Below are 26,204 nucleotides of genomic sequence, written 5' to 3' on the forward strand. Positions count from 1 at the left end.
GTAATTCTCATTTTCGTTTGTATTATCAGACTTACTAAGAGGGAAATTTATATTTGATAAGCTTTTTATAAAAATATCATCTGGAAAATTTTGCTTGTTAATTTGTAGCTTATGTTCATTTAATATTTGTATTATAATTAGTTAGAAATTGGTGTGAAATGGGAAGTTAGTCTATAGGATATTTGTATAGGAATATGAATGTGAAGTTTATGTTGTCAGCAATTAAATTTTTTATGTAATTTTTCCTGATACTTATTGGCATATAATTTTAGATTTGAAGAACTTAAAGATTATGAAGTAAAACAGTATTTTTCTTTTGTAAGAATACTGCAACTCGAAGAAATTAAATAATTTGCTTTAGTTCAGATTGAAATACAGTGGCAAAGTCAGAATTATAACCCAGCTAATTCTGTGCAGCATTGTGGGGGGGGGTGGGTTCTGTAGTGGAAAAGGCTTGACATTTGCATCACATAATCAGTTCAAATTGCTCTAGTTATCCACCTTTGTGCCAGAAAGGTCATAGCACTCAGAAGTTGTATGTGTTTTCTCTTTCTAGCGTCTATTCATATTCAACAGATTCCATTAATCTAAAAGAGCCCCTTGGAACTGTGGCCATATGTATTATTCATTTTGAAGTATTTACCATAGAATTGTCATTCCAGGTCACTCAAGCAGCAGTTATTTAATTTATATAAATAATTATTTACCAATTTGAGAGAGATGAATAAAAGCAACTAAATAATGTACAATTAGACAACTTTTGAGACTACATTTTATGTTTTGCATATCAGGGTTTCATACAAACTCTGGGGTAAAACTATAAAAATTGACATTATTAATTACTGCATTTTGCCATGTATAATGCATGATTTTTGCCCAGACCTTTTTTCTTTTAAAGATTTTATCCATTTATTTTTAGACAGAAGGAGAGGGAGGGAGAAAGAGAGAGAAACATCACTGTGTGGTTGCCTCTCACATGCCCCCCACTGGGGACTTGGCCCACAACCCAGGCATGTGCCTTGACTGGGAATCAAACCTGTAACCCTTTAGTTCACAGGCTGGTGCTCAATCCACTGAGCAGTGCCAGCCAGGGCTGGCCCAAACTTTTGAGGGAAAAATAAGGATGCTCATTATATACAGGTAGTACCTGAAATACCTTGTATCTTTTCTTGTACTTTGTAATTATTTGTTACATACAATTTCTTATATCATAATATGTTCAAAAGTAAATGCTAAAATTCCTTGTAATACAAAGAACAGGTGTCTAAATATAAATAAATTGAATTAAAAAGTTAAATAGAAAATTTTTTTTCCTGAAAGTTTGGGCCAAAAACGTGGGTGCTCATTATACATGGCAGCACATTATACGTGACAGAAATATGGTATTTATTTTGAAATCACAGTAAATAAAATATATTGGTGTCGAACACCTGTTTCACTATGTGACTTTGCTCCTGTATCACCAGTTCCAGTCTTACTTGGTCAGTAAACATACCGAGGACACAGTGTTCTATTGACATAGATCACCCACTGTGTGTTTTGGAACACAACTGTATATTTCTTCAGGCCTCTTGTCCCGACTCCATCTTTAAAGTCCTAAACCTGTTCTTACTGGCTTAAAATATATATGTGTCTCTCACATACACATATGTATATGTATTTGCCCTCTCCTTTGTTTCGGCATTATCATCACCTTGCCTTTTCCTGAACTTTCCTCCTCCTCCTCAAAGTATCATACATTAATTTGGGTCTATGCATATATGAAAGTTGGGCATAAAAATAGGTTTCTTTTTTACTGTATTGTCAGAAATGAGTAGGTGGTCTTTGGGAAGGTCACTCAAGCAGCAGTTATTTAATTTATATAAATAATTATTTACCAATGTGAGAGATATGAATAAAAGCACACATACCTAAAATGGTTACAGATTTTAATATTTTGGTAATGCATTAGGACTCTTAATTGAGTATGATGAGAATTCAAACTGACTTAAAGGAGAAAGAATTTATTGATACATATAACTGAGAATGAGTTCAAGCATGGATGGATCCATGGGCTCCAGAACAGTGTGTCATTAGTAATATCACTTTGTTTTCTAAAAGTCTGTGTTCACTTTACTTTCTGTCAAATTACAATGATCAGCAGTTGCAGGCTTACCTAATCACTATTGCCACCCTAGGTTGTAGGGGTGAGGAATTCTTCTTTTTCTGATGGCTTCAGCCAAAGTCAAAGCTTCAACAAAAGTTCTGAAATCGAGTCCTTCTGGCCTAGCGTGGGTGATATGCCTTGAACCAATTATTGTAGCGTGAAGGATGGAGTGTTCTGGGCAAGTGTGTGCCATATTTTACTCCTACTAAAGTTACTCTTGCAGGTAGGATGGGGAGTCAGGATAAATGCTGTATGAATCGCATTAACTAAAAATGAGGGGGATGGACATTTCTCTGGAGGAAAATCAGGATTCTTGTTACTAGAAAGTAGGTCGATAGGAATATTCACTATAGCATAAAACTAATAGTTTTATGCTATAGTGAATACTCCTGAAAGTGTGGCTAGTAATACTTTGCCAGGTAATAACAGGCTGTTAGATTCCCTGTGTTAGATTCCAACTAACATGTTGTTAGTTGGAATGGCTCTCAAATGTTTTTGCATATCAAAGTCATCTGGGAAGCTTTAAATACATTGACTGCTCAGACCAATCAAATCATAATGCCTGGCTGGTAGTACCCAGGGATCTGTATTTTTCCCTTGAAGTTCCAAAATTTGGTTTCATTACATAGCCAAGCTGAAGAGCATTATATTAGTGCCCTTAAACTTTACAGTGGATTAGGATCACCTAGAGATCTTGTTTTAAAATGGAAAGTGCTAGGGCCTGCCCCAGAGATTGGGATTGAGTAAATCTGAGGTGGGACCTCAGGTATTCATATATGATATTATTTGTAAGTCCTAGAACTAATTTAAGAAGCATTACTTTAGATTGTTAGCACTTGAAAATTTGCCAGGTGTAAGTTATTCAGTTTGAGGATTACTGTTAAGTCACTTTTTCACCTATTAGTTTATAGGCTGTTTATTTCTTTATTTTTTTATTGATTATGCCATTACAGTTGTTCTATTTCCCTCCCTTCATTTCCCTCCACCCTACCCCCCATCCCCACCATTACCTCCCCTTTAGTTTATGACCATGTGTCTCAAGTTCTTTAGATTCTATATTTCCCATACTATTCTTGCCCCCCCATCTATTTTGTTTATTTCTTATTTATGATTGGTATGCTTATTCCTCTGTCAGCATTTGCTCTACTGGGTTCTAAAAAGACAAACATAGTATGGGCATAAGTATATGCAACTTATTTTGAGGTTTCATGAAGAAGATTGGTTCTCACATCATAAAATCCTATGTTTGTTCAGAGTATTTGTCTTTAACACAGTTAAAGACACAGAGTATTTGTCTTTAACACAGTTAAAGACATTAACTCCGAGAACCTATTTATCCTCCCTGGTTATCTCCCTTTTGCCCTTTAACCTCAAAGGCTCAAAATTAAAATAACTAAGTGCAATTAAATGTTTTTGTGATTAATGTCTAATATGTGCCTTGAAATCATTTATTACTGTGTACTGTTTTGCTGATCCCAAACATTGTGTTAATCAAAATAAGACACCTACTTTCAGACATTCAGTTCTTTTTGGACACAGTATTTAATGGCCTAATCTTCCCTCTGATGCTTTAAGCAGTTGTTTTTCTCTCCTTGTTAGAAGTGACTTGCCATATTATTTTCAGTCTTACACATTTATGGTAAAGATGAAATTATGTTATAAAAATGCATACTAGTCATTTTAGTTTACCTGTGGCTAGACAGTGAACTGTATGATGCTTAATATTTTTTCTCTGCTGTTTTGTTTTTAAACAGGCTAATAGCACGCCAGCTTGCTAAAATTCATGCTATCCATGCGCACAATGGCTGGATTCCCAAATCTAATCTGTGGCTCAAGATGGGGAAGTACTTCTCTCTCATTCCCACAGGATTTGCAGATGAAGATCTTAATAAAAGGTAAAATTACTTTTACATTCGAAATGATGTTTTACATTGCTTTATTCTAAACAGTGGGTCTCAAAGATAACTACAAGGTTTCTGTATATAAATTCTGGTTCGCTTTATCTCTTTGCATTTAAATAAAATAATCATGATTCATTCAACTCTCAGATGTCACTGTAGAAATAAAGTCACTCTCTTCCCCAGGTGAGCCCTCAGCTGCCCCCCCAAAACCCTACAAAAAGTAGGGGGTATAGAAGTAGGTAGAGGTGAGGGGCCAAAAATAGATATAGAACATTTATTGGCAAGTAAATGAAATATAAAGATTACTAAAAATGGGTATGTTTTTTCATAGTGTGAGTTGGCCATTGAGACTTGAAAAAAATTCTTTTTGTTCAAAGCTGTTTTAAATAGCCTAGAGGTCTACATTGGGGCAGCATAGTAATATTGGAGTGTGAAAAACTTTGTATTTTAGTTTTCTAAGTACTGAAGCGCCATATAATGTAGTTGGACCTTTGTTTACTAGAGTCTGACTTAGATTTTGTAAGACTGTTCAAACTTAGTATTTCATTATTTTTTATATGAAACAATTTGTAAATCAGTTTTTAGAATCTATTAATTAATATAAAAATTAGAATTTTATTTTGTTCTTTGTATCTAAAATGTACATGAAAACTTCACTTTTTGTATTTAGGAAGTCTTTAAGAACAACAGAAACATATAGGACCTATAGATTTTTTTCCTTTTAAAAAATAATTTATTAGGGAAAATAAGCTGTGTTGTTTTGTTGAGTATGATTATTTCAATGATTAGTTTGAGTCACTCTGTAACTGTTTATATCTGATGCAGGTATTTTGTCAAACTTTCAATTCGGTAGGATATTATACCCCTTTAATTACGATATGTTTGGAAGTGTGTCCTGTGTACTGAGGAAGTGACAGCATAAAAACAGAAAATTCGCTATTTTATTGAAAGATTTTTGGGGGAAGACCACTTAAAAATAATGAAGTAGATAGCAATGGTGAATGTAAGATTTTCTTGATAATAGCAGAGTTGAGAGGCAGTATATAGCATTATGTAGTTTCAGAGCACAAGACTCTGGAGCCAGTAGCGTGGGGATCAAATGTCAGTTCTGCCAGTTAACTTTTCTGCTTTTTATTTTATTTTTTATTATTTTTTAACTTGTCATTCAATTCTCTCCCCTGCCCTGCCCACTGACCCTCTCCCACATTGAATCCTACCCTACAATGATGTTGTCTCTGGGTCCTTTACACACATTCCTGGACTTGACCCTTCTTATTCTTTCCCCTGCTACCCCCTGCAACCCTCTGGTCACTTTCAGTTTGTTTTGTATTTCCATGTCTCTGGTTCTGTTTTGCTCACTTGTTTGTTTTATTGACTAGGTCCCACTTAAACTGAGATCATATGATATTTGTCTTTCACTGCCTGGCTTACTTCACTTAGCATAACTCTTTCCAATTCCATCCACGTTGTCATGAAGGGTAGGAGATCCTTCTTTCTTTCTGCTGTGTCGTATTCCAGTGTGTAAATGTACCACAGTTTCTTGATCCACTCATTTACTAATGGGCACTTAGGTTGCTTCCAGCACTTTTTTGCTATGAACATTGGGGTGCATAGGTTCTTTTGAATTGGTGTTTCAGGATTCTTAGGGTATAATCCAGCAGTGGAATTGCCAGGTCAAAAGGCAGTTCCATTTTGTCTTTTTGAGGAAATTCCATACTGTTTTTCACAGTGGCTGCACCAGTCTGCATTCTCACCAACAGTGCACTAGGGTTCCCTTGAACATTTTTCTGCTTTTTAACCTTACGCAAGTTACCTATTTTTTCTGTAAAATTAGTATAACTCAAGAGGGTTGAGTTAGTATATAGAAAGTAGTTAGAACAGTGTCTGACCATTTACATGCTAAATAAATGTTAGGTGCTATTTTAAAAATTATTATTATTCAAAGTTATTTAGGATAGATTTTAGGTTATATTTTGTTAGATATGCTTTGAATTCTTGATGTCAGTGATACTTTGGAAAAGCTGGAGATGCTCATTAATAACAGAATGAAAGCATCCTGCCCCAATAGAAAATATACAACTAGAACATTAAAGACAATTGCTTTTTTGTTTGTACATGATTGTAATGGTCATATTCATAATGCTTTGATTTCTTTTTCCATTTAACTCTACTTTTAACCTAGAATTTTGAACAGTTACAGCATTTAAAAAAGAGCCTGTAAGAATTACTTTTGGAAGCTGTTGTGTAGATGAGAAAGCAGTAGTGAGAAAAATACAGGCCACCTGAATAAGCAAATTTATTTAAGTAAATTCAGTGTACAGAATCATTATTATATTGTAAAATGGAAAAATGAGAAATAATTTGAAAGGAATAAAGAGAACTTGGCTTAAAGTGTAAAGGAAAGAAGACAAAGTGTAAACAGTTTTTGTAAGCCCGATGGTATTATTGAGGAATTTGTGGCGGCACCCTATTTTTGCTTTATTTTTATCAAATTAACACAAATAGAGCCTAATAATAAAGAATATAAGGTAAAGAGCCATGATCTCCAAGCCAGCTTGCCACACTACCTCTCACCCTTCCCAGTCTGACTATTCTGAGGTAGTTTCTATAGCAGATAATGGAAGATTCGATGACATGATCATCATGTGATAATAAAATAATTATATGATTGTCACGTAATAATATGAGCCAGTGTAGTGATAATAATATCTAGTGGCTTTGAAATGTGAAGTTAGCTGATTCATATTGCATTTACCCTTCCAAACTTGAAATAGATGTTTTAGTTCTTTAATGGACTGTCTTTGTAATTTTAAGTAATGTACATAAACCTCTTTTTATTAAACGCTTTGTGTCTTGGTTTTCCCATTGATAAAATGGAGATAAATATAAAACATTTACACTACTGCTTAGTGTTAGCTATTAGCTCTATATATTACTTTTTCCTTCAATTTTGTAGTGATACAGTTTTTACCTTTCTGCTCTATATTTCGACTATTGTTCAGTTTCTTTTTATTCATATTTAAGTTCATTGTAAAGGTTTTTCTTTATTCCAGCTTTTGGAATAATTGGCTTGTTTTAACTCAGAACTTTGCAGTTGAGTGGAAAGAACTTCTTAACATAGACATTAATCCTTAATCAAACTTGAAAAAAAACCATTGATCTAAACAAGATAAAACTCTTCTTTTAAAACTAAAAGGTTCGTAAGTGATATCCCAAGCTCTCAGATTCTTCAGGAAGAGATGACTTGGATGAAGGAGATTCTTTCCAACCTGGGCTCACCTGTTGTGCTTTGCCATAATGATCTACTGTGTAAGAATATAATCTACAATGAGAAACAAGGTAGGTGTTTGACCTTAGCAGTAAGTAGATGATTTCTTTTATGTTCTTAATGTTCTTTTGATTTTTGTATCAAATTTAAATCAAATGCAAGGATTGAAAACATGCATAAGGTCTTTACAATTTTTTTAGGTTATTAAGTCATGGTAACTGTGCTAAACTAGGTACATATATTCCCTGTATATTTGTATAAATGTTTCTTAGAATTGGTTTAATAGAAACAAATTGGTTCTTGTTAAGCAAGTTTTAAATGAAAAATGATAAAAATGACTTTGTTTGTAAATATAACTGTACAACCTACTTGACAATTCATGGTTTGAAAATACACGTGCTTGTAATGAGGGTTATTGAAATACCAGTTGACTTTCCACTGCTTTATAAATACAGAAGCTTTCTCAGTGTTAGAAAGGACAACAGTATTAGAAAGAAATATGTCTCTAGGTTTTCTGTTACCTGTTTACTACACTGGGTTGTTTTGGATAGTTAGATGCTAAGGAGAGAGCCACAGATGGAGGAGATGTTATTTGTAGTTGCTGAAATTTGTATCTACTAAGTAATAATCAAGAAGATCTGCTAAATAGTTTTAACATATTTTGAGGTAGACAGTGAAACTTTTTGGTGAAATGTTTTCTTTGATTATTTATGTCTTTCTGTATTCAAATTCTCTAAATTTTCATATTTAAGAAACACTTGGTTGTATTATTGGATAAATTGGTTTGAGGTTTGGTTGCTAAACAATAGATGTCCTTCTGTACTAAATTGAATTTAAAAATACAATTTTAGTTGAAGGATTAGTTTTCAAAAGTCTGTCTGAAGCTATGAAGCTAATACATTTTATGGGAAATCAGTTTAGGAGATAATCATTATAATTGGAAGATTGTTTTGAATCAAAATTGTACTGTTATGAAGATATTAAAGCCAAAGAATTCTGATTAAATGGTCATAATTATATTACATTACTGTTTGTGACCATTCTTAATAGATTGTAAGTTGAAACTATGCTAACACAAAGGTGATTAATCTTTGTAACTAGCTTTAACTTGAAGAAAACCAAGTAAAGAACACTGTCAAGGGTGGTAGCCTGAGGCAGCAATTTTCAAAAATAAGATTTGAGTACCTTTCATATTTGATATTTTAGTGTGGATTAGAGATTCCCTTATTTAAAAATATACTGAGCTAACATCTTTATTTTGAATATCTGGATGTTTTTGTGTGGAATTAATTTTTTAAAATTTCAGGAGTACCCTTAAATGTTAAGTACTTGACAGTGTTCTTTAATATTTTATTTTCCATTCATTATATAATATTGTCTTAGTATATATGTACTACATTATATACTAGTAACCAAATCTCAATGCCATTTGTGAGACAAGAGTGTTAGTTATGCATTAAAGTGATGTATTAACAAGACCAAATATCACATTTTATATAATGAAATTTCAGGTGAGGGACTTCATCTTACATTTGAAGTGGACACTCAGCTTTATTTTTAACTGCAAGTTAATCAAAGAGAGTCTATTTCCTTTGGAATATAATTTTAACTTTTCGTACTTTTTTTCTTTTGCATATTCATTTCATAGAACAAACTCATTTATAAAACTAAAAGAGAAGGGACCAAAAAAATCAGATTACTTTGTCTTAGGTATTAAAAAGTATATTTTTATGTTTTAATTTTACCAGCTACCTGTTTAGACTATTGATCAGTGTTATGAAAACTTCTTATATTTTCAAGTGAAATATTTATGCTTCAGTTTGGCTTTAGGAATTCTAGGTTGTCATTTGTTATATTACCAAGAGTTACCTAAATCATACTTTTATGTCTAATATTTTCCCTACACTGAAGAATAAATTTCCAAGTTTAACAAATTAATTATTTTGGTATATATTTTAGAGTTTATCCTTCTTCATAGATGTCTGCTATATACCATTTGTTTATTGTCTTTGTGGTTATATTTGTTATAGAGATGTTCTGTTATTTTTACTTACCAGTAGTTTTATAGTGTTTGTTAGAAAGACTAGTGTGGATTCCATGGCATCCATTAAATAATAAATTCTGTGATTAGTTGATAATCATTAAGAAAATTGGGTTGGAATCTTGTTTTAAGTAAAATCTAAAACTCCTGAAAGTGTGGCTAGTAGTTTTTGCTGTTAGTTATCTTATTCTATTTTAAGTTAGGAACTAGTGATTTTGAAGTATTATGATTGTATGACATGTTTGTCTTTAGAAGGATCTGGTACCATGCCTCAGATGTTTTTAAAAATATAAATTCTATTAATTTAGTAAATTTAATAGCAAAAAACAAAAGAGACTGTAGCTTAGCATTAGTGTTATACTTAGAGCTTTGATCTGAAGAAGGATAATTGGAATGAGAAATGTATCACAAAGTTTTTTTTCCTTAATTAGTCACCTTGTATAGCATCTAAAAGCCAAGTGTTAAGTCTTTTGGGGTTAAAATAATTTGTATATACAATAAATAAAAACTTCATATTATACTCAAAACAAGCTTGATTTATTACTTTTTAAAGTTTTAATATATTGGGTTGGCCAAAAGTCCATTTATTTTTTCTGTAAAAGACATTTTTCATTTTCACTAATAATTTTACTGATTTGGGTATTTTGAGTATGTCATCTATCTCCTGCGTGGTATAATGTTCGTTGATCTCAGTTAATGTCTCTATTCGATCACTATCAACTCCAACTGGCCTCACTGACCATGGAGCATCATCCAGTGAGAAATCTCCAGCACGAAACTTCACAAACCACTTTGATATGTTCAGTCAGTCACACCACCTTCTCCACTCACTGCATAAATCTTTTTTTTTTTTTGCATTTCAGTTGCATTTTCACCTTTCTTTAAATAATAAAGCATAATATACCAAAAATGTTGCATATTTTCTTCCATCTTCAGTATTAAAATGGCTGCTCAAAAATACACCAATTTTCCAATTTTATTACTTTTTTTTAAATGCATGCTGACATAACAGTTGTCACAATACAAACAAAATTGTTTCAAATGGAGTTAAAGACTAAGCACTATTAGAGCCATCTTACAGAAAAAAACAAACGAACTTTTTGGCCAGCCCAATAATTTGAGCTCAGGGCTTCATCATTTCATACTCACCTATGAGATATCAATATATAAAAATAAGAAGTAGTAAGCCCTGACATGAAGCTCAGAGTATCTCTGTAGTATGTTCTAGATCCTTTATATCTCAAAAGTATAAATTTTAGTTAAACTTCATGAATTTATCCTGTATCATTTTGACATCCTTGCATGTATTTTTCAACCATAATAAGATTTTGTTTGTAACTAAATTTAAAAAATCTTTGTATTAACTCTTAAAAGCAGATATATTTAAGCTTAGTTATAACCAAGAGAAGTCAAAAAGGACATATTTTTGGAACTAAGCACACTTGGGTTTAAATTTCTGCTCAATCGCATATGGAAGTAAGTGCTATTAGAAAAGTCATTTTATTTTTTAATTGTTTATATTTGATTCTGTGCCAGAATCACCTGGTTAACTGGACAAAAATTTAAGACCAATGAACAAGAATTTCTATGGATGGGCTTAAGAATCTGCATGTTTAACAGAGTTCCCTGCAGTACTTATATTATTGATAGTTTAGAACTTCATTTTGCTTTATATTCTTTTTAGATAAAATCTACTTCCGATGGATGGTTCCTGACAAGACTTTATCATGCTTATACAGTATATAACGCTGAGGTACTTGGCAGCTCTCAGTTTTACAGCTGTTTATACTGTAATTGGTGTTGGCAAACTTTTTTATAAGATGCTAGATAGTACATATTTTAGTCCTTGCATTCCATATTATAGTCTGTTGCAGCAACTGTGTAACTTTGTTTTGTAGCCCAAGCAGCCCTAGATAATATATAAATATGTGTGGCTGTGTTCCAAAAATCTTTATTTAAAGAGCCGGCAGGCAGTGGGCTGGTTTGATTTGGCCTCAGCATACATAGATCCAACCCCTGTATTTTGTCTCTGGGATACATTTTACAAAATTTGTCTGATTCTGAAAAAGTGAAAATGGTTATTGTAAGACAAAAGGTTAACTCTGTCCTGTACCTAGGAATCATGAGTCATAGGTGTGAAATGCTAATTCAGTTTGCTTCTAAGTACAACTTATAGTCTGTCTTAACTGTGCTTTGGGTGACTAATTTAAAGTTTAAAAATGCATATATATTAAAATTTTTAAAAATGCATATATGTATGTGTGTCTGTATATAAGTACATATTCATTAAAAAATGAGGTTTTATTTATTTATTTTTAGAAAGGGGAAGGGAAGGAGACAGGGAAAGAAACATCATTGTGTGAGAAACAGTTGCCTCTCACACACCCCCAACCAGGAACCTGGCCCACAGCCCAGGCATGTGCCCTGACTGGGAATTGAACTGGCAACCTTGTGGTTCACAGGCCATGCCTGTTCCATTGAGCCACACCAGCCAGGGCTATGAGTACATATTCATATAGACATACACACGAAGACTGAGAACCCTGAAGTTTATAGGCGTCTTCACCAGTGAGTGTTAAAGGAAAGGTAGGCATCACAGGAAGAAATACTTCTTACCATGCCTCTTCTTACCGTGTCAGTTGACAGGACCCAGGAGTATGGGAGAAGAGAGAGCTTCCTTTCTGTAGTTGATGGTAGTTGTCAAGACTTTTGAAAAGTTAGCCCCAAAATTTAGGTGTTTTTAAAACAGCAGCCTATTTTTTGACTTCAGAGACATGACATCTTAAAAAGGTAAGAAAAGAATACTCAGTGATATGGTGATAGGATTTGTTACATAATAAGAAAACCAAAAGCAGCGATTCTTGTTTCTTAACTGTAAGACTCACCAGTTATCTTTTAAATTAATAATTAACTTTAAAAGGATTTATACGAAGTAGAACAAATTGTAATGCTTTCATTGCCTGACTTCAAATCTAATATTTGATTTTGGATGCTCTGCCATTGTTTATTGGAGGTTTTTTTCATTTTTATCCCTCTCCCCATTCCTTCCTATAAAGATTAATATATAACTAAGTTTCAGTAATGGCAACCATTGATTATTTTCTATGTCTGCACAATACAAGCAGCTGAATTACAGCTATTTAAGGAAATATAAATGACTAGGAGAAAAAGATTTTTCTGGGAATTATAGCATAAACTAGGTTTTTCTTTAGAATTTTGCACAGTATAAATGGAAAATGGGCCAGTGGCCATTTGCTGTCACTTGATTGGATCTAAATCTTACCCACTCTGTTATTCATGAAAAGGCATTATTGTTTTACTGACATTTTAATAACTTACAAGAGGGGTTTTTTTTTGTTGTTTTTTGTTCCTTGGTTGGTTGTTTTTATTTTAAAATTAAATATGAATTTATTTTTGTATTTAGTAATCTGTATTTTCCAGGGTGGAATTTTTATGAAGGATAGTTAAACCTTGTTTTAACTTGTATTTCAGATCATAGTTGGCGTAAAATAAAATATCCCTAAATCAGGTAATAAAAGGACTGTAAAAAGAGTTACCTAAAATAGTTACTAGTTTAATGGGGTTTTCTTGTGCATATATTCAGTCCCACTGTATGTTCGTATACTTGGATATGAGTGTCAAAAATGCCACTTTGTTCTTTGTCATTTTTCATGGTTATTCCTCCCACACCCCATTTAAACATGTGTTACCATTATGTCTCAGCATTCTCTGAAAAACCTTCATTTATTCCACTAGCATTTTAATACTTCTTGTGTGTTAGGTATTGCTCTGTGGATTGCATAATGAAAGATGAAAGGGACCTACTTCCCTTCCAGAAAGCCATATGCCATGTAGTGGAGGAGTTCGATTATGAAATAATCGAAGATACTTACATTCAGAAGGATGAGTGCTGTGCAGAAGGCTACTACTGGACAGCAGAGTGAGGGATGAAGGGATAGTTTCCCAGAGCAGAATATTCCTTTTTTCCTGTGTAAGAGGGAAAGTATTTTGCTAACATTAGTGTGGTCATGGTAATACTTTATATTCTCTTTCTGCTTTACCTAAAGCTACAAAGTAAAGTAAGTTGGAAAGACTCAGGGTATTATATTGGTTATTGTACTTTTTATCTTTATTCCTTTCTCCTTAACAACAGCAAAATAAAGGAATTCAAATGAATATCATATGAATCATAGTCTTAGTTAATATAATTTTTTTTTAGTTTTAAAGTAGTTTAAAAATGGGCTGACTTATTTTCAGTTCTACTGAGACTTGAACAATTTAACTTAGTGTTATTTTATTACTTAGTGGATTTTATTACTATGGAAGTATGCGAGAAATACAGTAGTAAAAGGAAAATGTGGCTTTAGAAAATTCAGAGTATATTAATTCAGTAATCTTATGCTTTACCTATTATGTGCTAGTCAGTGTACTAATTATATAAAGATAAATAGTACATAGCCTTAGCCTTTAAAGCACTACCTTATTTTTTGGAGATCAGGGGTCTCTTGAGAATTTGGAAAATTGAGAATTCCCTCAGAAAATGCATATGCATATAAAATTTTAAGGAGTTTTAATTTTTTCCATCTTTGAAATCCTAATTAAAAATTCTTGTCTTAAAAAAATGAACAAGATAATCATGCCATACAAACTATTAATTATTAATAGTGACGTGGATGTTCCTCCAAATAGCTGGAAATTCTAGAAGTCACAAGTTAAATTTGCAGAAGAAAAATAATGTAGTACTTTCTGTTACTAGAAAGCAATTTGTAGTAATTTGATTTTTCTGGCACCCAAAATAAGGGAAGTAGGCATCTTTAATTTTACTTTGTTGCAGAATATTAAATTTAAGGTTGAGTTCCACTTTGTTTGCAAAAGTTTGAAAAAGAATAGTTAATGCAGTTTTTAAAAAGTTTTTCCTTTTAAGCTTTGTGTCTTGTAAAATGTGAGTTTGCCAAATTTTCTTCATCTGCTACAGATTAGGTATGCCATTGTTGCTGCCATGTGGCGGCGCACCCCGTGCTTCTTAAACGCACTGACTGGAGGTTTGTCGCATCAGTTGTTCACATGCACGGAGCCTGGTAACAGCCTCATCTGTATCTTCTTAGCTTCATTTTCTTATTTTTAAAATTTCATTATTTATAAACTCGACATAGCATATTAAAAAGGCTAATTTTAATGAATTAATGCTACTACAAAAAGTCATTGCTAGAACATTCATACGAAATGGATTTTAACTTTTGTTAAAATGAATGAACTATGATTTAGTTGAATTGTGTCTACAGGCAGGCATGTTTTACCTGCTATTTAACTATATTTGCCAAATTATGAATATAATTTTGAAAGTTGAAATTGAAATTTGGCAAAAGTAATCTTCAGGACTGGGCTGTGTATTTTTATTGGCATGTTAACAGTTAATATGAGCTCTACAAGAATTTATGTTTAAGGTTTAAAACAATCAACAGCTGCCATTAAAACATCTTTGCATTAAAACCGTTTGGTTAGTTCAGTTGTGCAACTTGGTAAGTCTTGAATCCTGATTTCTTGGTGACCAAGTAGGGGATAGGTATCTCCCAAATAATTGTTTTTAAGTCTTTTGTCTATTTACAGTTTTGTTTAGAGAATTCATCTTAATCTTTTTAAACTATCATTTTTTCCCCTCTTTAAAGTATTGTTAATTGTAAAGAGTTTAAAATATAAGGGGAAAAGGATCACTTGTCTTTCACTGGTAATGAAACCAAAAGCCATTATCTTTTTTCCCCTTACGTATTATTTGTTTTTCCTCTCTCTTTAAGCATATTTTAACAATTTGGATTACTACATTTACTATTTGGTATCTTTCACATAACATTTGTAATTCTCCTGGTAATTAAATCATCTTTGACAATGAAATTTCTTTCATAGCTGCAAAGTGTTTTCTCATGATGGTGGCCTTCACTCTCTTATTCTCAGAGGTATCTAGAAAGAAAAGTAAAAACACATTCTGACTTCCCGCTCTGCGATTTAGTGAAGTGATTTGGTTAACTTTATAAGACTTTCCATGGGATTTTTTTGGTGTGTGAATTTAACACTATGATACTTGTGATGGTTGAATTGCCACCAGTAATTTATTGTAGTTACCAGCATTTTAAAATCTTATCTTTATTTTGTCACTATGCATATAGATTTTAATAACTGGGATTTCATACTTTCATGATTCTCAGTTATTTTATTCTAGACCTGACTATTATGTAAGTTTAGAATTATGTGTTAGTTGCAGTTACATTAAAATGTTACTTTTATGCAAAATACTTCATTTTCCATGACATTTTTCATAAATTCTGTTTTTCTGAGATTAAATAAGATTAACATGCATCCCTAAATTAAACATGTATATCTAACAAGACATTATAGTTCAAAAGATTTTTTTTCTGAATTGACTGTGTATAAGACCATAGTTTTTTTTGCCTTAGTATGATTTGTCTTCAAAAGACAGTGTAACTAACTAACTAGGCATATGCTATTCATTTTCACAATTAGAGCTTAGAAACTATTTTTACAGCATCTCTGTTTATGTATTCATTTCAACTGTTGGCCCTCGTAAGCCTTTGTGTTTTTGATTCCTGGTATAGACAGTGACCAGTTTTGATGCTCAACTTTTTCTCTTGTCTCTCTTGTTTGTTGAGCCAAAAATCTTCTTTAGCACTCAGTGTATGTACCCTTGCTTTAAAAAAAAGAACAATAAAGCAACCACTTTCACTGGTCAAGCATGCTGTTGGAAACCTTAGTTATGTGGCATTCCAGAGAAATGTAAGAGGTTGATTGCAACTACATTCTTTAATTAGGGATACTGAGTTGATCAGCAAGTGTTATAATGCACTCATGATTCACAGAATTCAGATCTTTCAGAGCTTATATTTGATTCATATATGTAGATTAGCTTGTTAATTCACTGTTGAAGTATCATAGATTAATTTTTTGTTAAAATTGCTTAATTATTAACAATTTCCAAAGATAGTATTCTTTTCTAATTAAACTTTAATTTTTTTTAAGTAACTGATGCCCCCATGTGGTGAGAGACATTTTGCTTATGTTTGAAATTGGAGAATGACTATACAATATTTTGACCTTTTTTGATTATAGTGGACATTAATGTTCATGAAGAAGCTGTTGACTAAGATACATAATTTGAATTTTGTAAAGCTCATTGCCATAAAATTCACAGCCTTACCCTGTATTGTCTCAGAAGTGCATATAACCAAGCTAGTACAATGAGACAAAATATTGCAAGCTGTTTAATTACAGCTAGATTAGGGATTTTCTGATCTTATATATGATTTCTTATGTCTTTGTTTTTGTGTCTCACATAGGTGATGTACAGTTCATTGATTATGAATAACAATATTGGAAGCTATTTAATTACAAACAGCTTAGGGATTTTCTGATCTTATATATGATTTCTTATGTCTTTGTTTTTGTGTCTCACATAGGTAATGTACAGTTCATTGATTATGAATACTCTGGATACAACTACCTGGCATATGATATTGGAAATCATTTCAATGAATTTGCAGGTAAAATTCAGGGCTTAAATAATGGCATATCATATCTAACTTTGATAAGATACTTTTAGAATTCCTTTCTTTTTCTTTAAAATAAATAAACTGAAAATAGGAGCAAAATTTTTATAATTTCTTCCTGACCTTTGTTCTGTTTTTTATTACTTAGAGGACAGAGGGGACTTACTCCTTAATTTAATTTCTTAAGGAAAATAAGTAATTGTTGTGGCTTCTATTAAGACTTAATACAATGCAAGGTGCTTTACAAATCTCATCTCACCTTATTTTTCTCCACAACAATTTTATTAGGTAATATTCTCAGTATACAGATGAGGGAAGTAACTTACCAAAGTCACAATAACATAGAGAACTCTGATTTGAAACCAGTTTTTTTTTTTTTTATCATTTATAAGCCTTTGCTATTTCCATTGTAATCTTGGACTTTTGGAATGTTGGTTAGCTAAAAAGCTTGCAAAATTTTTCTTTTTTGTCTTTGGCTATGAATAATTGAAAAGCTGGTCATTTTTGCCCTTGAAAATTAATATATTACTACCAAAAGGTAGAAAATTTTAGTTTTTTAAATGTAAGTGGAATTAATTTAACATATATTTTATAACTGTATACAGAAACATGAATGCTTTAAAACTAAAGAATAGGAAGTGCCCCTGGATGGTTTACACCTAGTAGGAATTTTACATTGCCAAATTTGTATTTGTATTTGTATACATGCATGCATTCATGTATTTTCTTATACTTTAGGTTACCAGGCTGGGAAAAAAGTGGAAAGTTTCAGTTTACATGTATTCAGTAATTTCCATACACTAAGTTTATGTATATGTGCTATGTCTCTACATATGTGCTATACATATTTCCATATCTCTTTGGGAAGGGAAAGCAGCAGTTTATATAATGAAATGTCACCATGTTAGTATTAAAGGTAGTCACTGCTGTGTATATGAGAGGAAACTCCACTGATCTTAATATGATTTTATGTAGAAAATATTAAGCTAACACTTGAGAGTAAGGTAGCATTTGCATGTGCAATAAAAGAGAAAGGAGGGTACTGCAAGAAGGAGGAAGAAAATTTGAAGGTGAGTATACTTATTTTTGTAGGATATTAAATTCATGAAGGAGAATAGAAGGTTATAAGACAAGAGAAGTGAAGTTTGACCAACTTAAGAACCCTGAATGCTAGGCAAAATAGTATGCACTTTATCTTCTAGGTTAACTTTTGTGAACTGCAGATGATGAAATCAAATTTGTGGGGTAATTATTTTAAAGCAATGGCCAGAAAAGAACTAGAAAATATCAGAGTTGGAATGTATAGTTAGGGTAAATAATGGTTTGTGAAACTTAATATCAGATGTGCGTGTAAGGTTTCATTATAAAATGTATTTCTTACCCTATAAGTAATGGTCAGGAACATTTTAGAGCCATAGTTTTAAGAAATGCTGTAAATACTATTGTGCACAAGAATCTTCTGGGCTGTTTATTAAAATGAAGATTTGATGCTTCTGATGCAAGTAGTTTTAGCTTCACACTTTGAGAAAAAATTGAAGCAATGAGAATTGATTATGGTAATCAACTATATTGTGCATTCAGATTTAAGTTGTGACACATTATTATTGACTGGCTTATTTTAATAAATGCTAATTAAATCTAGTATTTCAGCCAAATGTTTTATTTTTTTCTGGAAAATTATGTAGGTGGTAAGAATTATTAAAGTATTCATAAGAGAATGTGTTTTTAAAGCCATCATTGCACTCTTTTCACTTTAGGTGTGAGTGACGTAGACTACAGTCTCTATCCAGGTAGAGAACTACAGAGCCAGTGGCTGCGTTCTTACCTTGAAGCCTACAAAGAATATAAAGGCTTTGGGACTGAAGTTACTGAAAAGGAGGTAGAAATACTCTTCATTCAGGTCAATCAGTTTGCATTGGTAAGTTTAAGTGTAAACAACAGAAGAACTTTTATACAATTTCAAAAACCTTTTAAATTTTTGTAAACAGTTTCTTATTTTGAATTTTGTGAATTTTTGTTCAAAATAATCACAAAATACGATTGTTTACAGTTCTTCTATTACAGTATTTTTTAGGACAAAGATTTTGTTTCACTCACAACTACAATTTTTAACCCCTAGAACAACAGTGCCTGGCCACATGGTAGATGCTCAGTAATTATTTATTTAATGAATGGATTCCATCTTTATGTTATGAAAAGCACAATCAAGGACAGATTTATGGGAAATGAGGTTTTCCACAATACATTAATCATTACATCTTAATGTTAATATGAGAAAAGTATATTGGATGAACCAGTAGAATTATATTATCAAAACTTAGCAGTATTTTGTGTTCTTCACCTTCTTCTGATAAGTAATTTTTTTCTGGTTTCTTTGATGTGTTAATGCCATATTCTTGTAAAGATCCAGTTCTTAAACTAGTTGATTTAAATTTTTTTTAGAATTATGGAATCCATAAGATTGAGCTTTCAGATAAGATGTTACACAATTAAATTGAATACTAGATTGAAGTTATTGTAGTTCTTTTTAGTGTTAATGTAATTCTGTATAGTTGACATGGGGAATTTCTCTGTGTATTATGTATGAATAGATGCTGTTGGTGTCTCACACATGCATTGCTTCCATTGTCTTAAGAGCAGTATTTCCCCAGGGCCATTTAGAATGCATCTCAAGTAAGAGAGTGTGCTGAAATGGGACTTTACCCGCTGTTCTGGATCTGTTTTCAGTAGAACTGTTTGCTAAATTAATGGCACGCTCTTCAGCTGGTCCTAGGATGCCTGCTCTCTATTCACACACAGTCTCAAAGTACAGAATACAGTGTTTCTCATGAGGTCATTTAATGAACTTAAGAATCAATGTAGTACTTTTATTTAGCCAATTTCTATATTAACATGAAGAATATCGTTATTACTATAGTCTGTATTTTTTTACATACACCTATTTGAAGAAATTAAATTATTCCTAAAGCATTGAGTTTATTAATTTCCACATAAACTTTACATAGCTTATAAATTCTTGGTCAGTAACCCACTGTTTACTATTAGAATGATAACTTGTGTTTCCTTATGAACTTTTGATGGTATTTACATCTTTGGATACTGTGGGATGTGTGTATGTATGTGTGTGTGTATGGAAAACAGTTACTTCGGGTTTGGGGACCAAGTAGTTTTTATAGGTTTTCATTAATCAGATTTCCAGTACTTACTGTCACTCTAGGTCTGATAGATTGGAGTTAAAAAAGGACTAAAAAATAATGCATTCCTTCAAAGTGCTTATCATTTAGAAGGGCAGATAAAATGTAAAAATGGGAGGGACTTCCGCCAAGATGGAGGTATAGATGGATGCGCCGTACCTTCTCACACAACCAAGTTTAGGGACAACTAAATAAGAGCATCAGAAAACACAACCAGAACACGGAAAATTGAACTTTTTGGAAGTCCGGTAACAACAAATTCTTCAGCCCGACCGGTAAGGGGCGAAACCGGCGTCTCGTGAGGGGTTGCACAGGACTCCGGTCGGATGGACCCAGGCGCGGAATCCAGACGCGCGAATCCAGACGCACGGGTTCCAAACCCAGGATTGGACCCAGGATTGGACCTAGCAACCCACCGGGTGAGCGACTGCTGAGGAGACAGTGGGGAGGCAGGGCTGCGTGTTGACTGCGGTTGCCTATCTGTGGGCGAGCGGACAGGCGAGGGAGTGGGCGCTTGGACCGGGCCGGCGGTCCCCGTGGCTTGCGGCAGTAGAGGGCGCCGCCATATCCCCGCTCTGACCACGCCCCCACATACAGCGTCACAACCCAGCGACCTGGGAGTCCAAGGCGCCGCTTCTCCCGCTTAAAGGGCCAGAACAGACCAAAAATGTCGCAGAAAGACCTCAGAGCCCCAGAGATAAATCTAAGCGACGAAGAAATAGCAAAACTCTCAGACGCACAGTTTAAAACACTGGTCATCAGGTTCCTAACAGATCTGGTTGATTATAGCCACAAATTAGAGAAACATATGAAGGCTAAACTAAAGGAAATGAATGGAATTCCACAGAAAACCCATAGAGATGAAAAGGAAACTGGGACTCAATTCAATGAAGTGGCCCAGAAGAAAGCAAATAATGGCCAAACAGAAAAGAGTCAAGGAGCAAGAATTCAAAGAAATGAGGAGAGTCTTAGGAACCTCCAGGACATCTTTAAACGCTCCAATATCCGAATTATAGGGGTACCAGAAGGGGGAAAGACACAACCACCAGTGGAAAAATTATTTGAACAAATAATAAAAGAAAATTTCCCCAATCTGGCAAAGGAAATAGACTTCCAAGAAATCCAAGAAGCTCAGAGAGTACCAAAAAAGTTGGACTCAAGAAGAAACACACCAAGGCATATCATAATTACATTAGCCAAAATTAAAATGAAGGAGAGAATCCTAGAAGCAGCAAGAGCTAAGGGGACAATCACCTACAAAGGAGTCCCCATCAGACTGTCAGCAGATTTCTCAAAAGAGACCTTACAGGCAAGAAGGGGCTGGAAAGAAATATTCCAAGTCATGAAATCTAAAGACCTACAACCAAGATTGCTCTATCCAGCAAAACTTTCATTTAGAATGGAAGGACAGATAAGATGCTTCTCAGATAAGATCAAATTCAAGGAGTTCATCATCACCAAGCCCTTATTATATGAAATGTTAAAGGGACTTATCTAAGAAAAAGAAGTTAAAGAAACATGAACAGTGAAAGAACAACAAGCTCACAGTTATTAACAACCACACCTAAAACGAAAGCAAACTAAAAGAACAGCTAGATCAGGAGTGGAAACATAGAAATGAAGATCTCAAGGAGGGTTAGCAACAGGGGAGTGGGAGGAGGAGATGGGGGGAGGAGGTACAGAAAATAAGTAGCATAGACAGTAGATAGAAAATAGATGGGGGGGGGCAAGAATAGCATGGGAAATATAGAACCTAAAGGACTTGGGACACATGGACATAAACTAAAGGGGGGTAATGGTGGGGATGGGGGGCAGGGTGGAGGGGAATGAAGGGGGGAATAGAACAACTGTAACAGCATAATCAATTTTAAAAAATAAATTTAAAAAAAAATTAAAAAAAAATGTAAAAATGGCTCTTTTTGGATTAATACATGTCCCTATTTAAAATTCTTAGCAAATTAGTATTGGAAGAAAACTTAACCTGAGTCTTTAAAAAATTGTATTTATGAAGTGTGTAGCAAATATTTGTGAAATAGAAGATCCAGTAGGTCTTATAGAAAAAGGATAATGAGCACTTGTAGGGACATAAAACTTCAATCAATACCTTTTAAATAATATTTATTTTTCATTTAGTATGTCCTCAGAATTTACATATTCTTAGTTTTCACATAAGTTTCACAGGATGAGTCTGTTATGCTCTGAGTTCTTTCTCATTAAGACCTCAGAAATCCATTTATTAAGCCAATTTGGGTTTGAATTCATATTATTTAATTTCTGTTGATCTTCTCTCACCTGTTTCTTTTGCCCTTCTTTTTTTTACCTTTTTCTTCTGAGGTGGGTTGAGTTTTCTTGCTATCTTCAGAATAGAAAGAATACAGCAGAATGCTTACGCTTGGCTTTACTCCCCCCAACACATTTCAGTGAGGTTATAAACTCTCCTTTTGAGGCATCTTCCTTTCTCAAGGCCTTTTATTTTTTAACCTAGCCAGTTTAACTCTTACCAACTCTTAATTTCTTCCCATCAGTCATTAAGTAAATGCCTGTCACAATCTCAGGTGTTTGAGTGGTAATTAATTGGAAAAGCAGGGTGAAATAAAAGTAAATCCTAATCTTTCTCCTTTATCATCTTTCTCATCTTTATCTCCTTTATCATGCACTCCTTAGAGTACTGTAGTTTATTTTCTCCCTTAATGTTAGTAAAAAAAAAAAAATAGGGTAAACATTACCAATAGTGCCATAATTGGTAAGTCCAGGTTAAACTTGGTCTTTTCATAGCGTTCGACAGTATTTTTATTTACATTGATTTTAGAATTTTGTCTTTCATTAACTTCAGTGATACCATTCTTCCTCGGTTCTCTTTTGTGCTTTCCCACTCTGTTTCCTTCCCTGGCTCTTTGTTTTTCTCCTCTTTTCACAACCCTCCTAGATGTTAGTGTTTCTGAGTGTTCTGATTTTGCCCTGTCCCATCCTTTTAGTTACAGATTTCCACTGAGTGATCTAGTCCTGTGGCATTTATTACTCTTTTTGTTAATGATCCCATGTTGTGTTTTCTCCCTTTGTCCAGATCAGGACCGCTCATCTCTATCCCAGGTCCCTAGTATTTGACCATAGTGTGTCTAAACTTGAATTTTATTTTATACCTTCTTTCTTCTATTCCATAATTTGTCTGTTATCTTGATTTAATTAAAATACCATCCATTCAGTTGCTGTCTGAGCCAGGGAAGACAGAATTTTCTTTCCTGTGCTCCTCTTCTCACATTGTAAAAAATTTTCAAGTTGTTATTCTTGGTTCTTAAAATTCTCTCAATTTCAACACTTTTCCCTTAATTTTATGGCTTTTGATTAAGGCTTTGTCTCACCTGTGTTAGCCTTTACTGGTCTCTTTGCCTCCAGATTTTTTTCTCTAATTCATCCTATACATTTTAAAAGTGCTTCTTCTAATAACTAGAATGTAATTAGTCTGATGTGTCACTTACCTGTTGGGTTGGCCAAAATATTTGTTTTTTATTTATTTTTTTATAAGATGGCTCTAGTAGTTGTCTTTAACTACATTTGAAATTATTTTGTTAGAGTATATTATGACAGTTGTCATAGCAGTGTGCATTTTTAAAAAAAACATCAAAATCAGTGAATTTTTGTGTAGCCATTTTAATATTGAAGATGGAAGAAAATATGTAACATTTGTCAGTATCTTATGTTTCATTATTTCAAGAAAGGTAAAAACAAGTGAAACACAACACACAAAATTAAGATTTGTGTAGTATATGACGAAGGTGCTGTGACTGATCGAATGTGTCAGAAGTGGTTTGTGAAGTTTCGTGCTGGAGATTTATTGCTGGATGATGCTCCACTGTCGGTTAGACTTGTTGAAGTTGATAGTGATCAAATTGAGACATGGGGAGCAATCAGTGTTATACCATATAGGAAATAGCCAATATACTCAGAATATCCATATCAACAAAGTTATTGGTGAAAATGAAAAATATGTCTTTTATTTTATGAAAAAAAAATCATACGAACATTTTAGCCAGCCCAATAATTTGTGGCTCCTTGTGACCTACACCAGCGGTCCCCAACCTTTTTGGCATTAGGGACTGACTTTGTAGAGGACCATTTTTCCACAGAGAGGGCGGGGGGATGGTTTTGGGATGATTCAAGTGCATTACATTCAAGCTTGCCTCCAGTTTTGCAGCCCAGTTCCTAACACGCCGTGGACCAATAGTGGTTCATAGCCACTGACCTACAGAATAAAATCCATATAGCATCTACATATTTTGTCAGTTACCCCTTATTTCCCACATTCCACTTCTGCTCTAGCAGAGTCATCTTTTCTGCATAGTCCGTGATATTTCAAACCTGTATGCTTTTGTATAGGCTATTTCTTCCTACCTAAAACACTCTTTATCCTGAATCTTCTGGCAGTTCCTCTTGATTTTATGCATGTATCTTAAATACTCCTTCCTTTACGACCCCTTTTTCCTTGATGACTTGTCCCAAAGAAGAGAGCATATACATACATTAAGACCACATACAGATGTTTTTAACTATATGCTTAGTAAATGTTTATTGCTTACAGCATGATCAGACTTCTAAAAATTAAGACTTCACTTTTTATTGTTTACTATAATTAATGTTAAGGACACGGCAAACAAAAGTAGCTACATATTTGCATTATAAAACCAAATAGAGAATACACATTTTTTTAAAGGTTTGCGGAGTGTTTAGGTACATTTTTATAGACTTTGGATTATTTCTAAGAAAAACATTAGAATTATATAGGGGTTTTCAGAAAACAGTTTGAGAATTTATTTTAGTTATTCGTTCACTATATAAAGCTTTGAATTTTCTTTGCAAGAGAAGTGGGTAGCCTATAAATTAAAATTTCCTTGGATAGAGAGACTTACATAACTGTTAACTTCCAAATCTGAGGGAAATAGTATAAGTAAATTGCAAAATGTTATTTTGTTGGGACTTCAGTGTTCTTTCTTTGCCATTTTGGGGGAAAGCAAACAAATGGGCCATTTCCTATATTTATACTGTACATATTTATTATATGAGTGAAAACTGGGAAACACAATTACCAGTGCTGCTTGAAATGGTGGGTAGAGCTTATTTGATGTCATTTTTAGGTGGCGAATGTCCCAGTTTAGTCTTTCTCACTAAGCAGCAGCCTGCTGGAAAGAGATGATGATGCCGTCCATAGATTGACTTGTATATCACTTAAAATATGCTAACGTGATTTAGACTAGTAGTATTTTTCAAACTTCTTGGTTCAAACCCCCCCTTTATATTTCAAAAAATTTTTGAGCACCTCTGAGCTTTTAATTATATAGGTTAATTATCATTATTTACCATACTGGGAATTAAAACACTCAAAATATTTATTAAATACATATTTAAACAAAACAGTAAACATGTTAGCATAACACTTTTTAAATGAAAAATAAAATATTCTAAAACAAAACATTAGAAGAATGGCATTACTTAACACTTAGCAAATCTCTGTCTGATTTAATAACACTGGAATTTCATGTCGGCTTCTGCATTTTATATGTTACAATATTTGATTGAAGTATAAAGGAGATCCTGTTTAACACATGTTGTTGGAAAAAGAAGAGTATTTTGCCTTTTCAGGTGTGGATACTTTGATACTTCACCAAAACTCAACAAGTGATAGTTTTCTTGGGTTAGTTGCAATGTGCAATCTGAATATATCAGTTCACTTTTTGTACTTTATTACATTAAAATTTATTGATTTATCTTGCACTTTGAATGGTTCTTTTACCAGTTCATGATTTTGTAATTTTTACATCATTTATTTAAGAAATATTGATTCTCATTGAGTTATATTGATCTTCCAAATATGGAAACACCTTATTATGTGATAACAAAAAATCACACTCATTGATAATACCACCAGTATCATCAGAAAAGTTTTAAGTGTTGTATCAATAAGCTGATAGGCTCACAGGAACAAGTATGAATTTTCCAAACTTCATATTGTAGGTTGAATACTTGAAGTCTGTCTTTGGCAATAAATATTGTCAGTTATTTTTATTGAATGACAAGTTTTCTTTTTTGTACTTAGAAATTTTTTG

The 26,204-nt window shown here is 33.2% G+C and overlaps 1 protein-coding gene across 1 annotated transcript in view; it reads left to right on the forward strand.

Moving 5' to 3' along the window:
- ETNK1 (ethanolamine kinase 1) overlaps positions 1-26,204 on the forward strand; it is a 90,441-nt gene that overhangs the window by 51,800 nt on the left and 12,437 nt on the right. Inside the window, exons 6-9 of the mRNA XM_053661410.1 lie at positions 3,901-4,041; positions 7,244-7,386; positions 16,823-16,906; positions 18,670-18,830. Of these exons, the coding sequence (XP_053517385.1) occupies positions 3,901-4,041; positions 7,244-7,386; positions 16,823-16,906; positions 18,670-18,830 (529 nt within the window). The remainder of the gene's footprint in view (positions 1-3,900; positions 4,042-7,243; positions 7,387-16,822; positions 16,907-18,669; positions 18,831-26,204) is intronic.

The sequence above is a fragment of the Artibeus jamaicensis genome, unplaced genomic scaffold (assembly GCF_021234435.1).
Source record: "Artibeus jamaicensis isolate MK-2021 breed Jamaican fruit bat unplaced genomic scaffold, CSHL_Jam_final contig_233, whole genome shotgun sequence".
Lineage (NCBI taxonomy): Eukaryota > Metazoa > Chordata > Mammalia > Chiroptera > Phyllostomidae > Artibeus > Artibeus jamaicensis.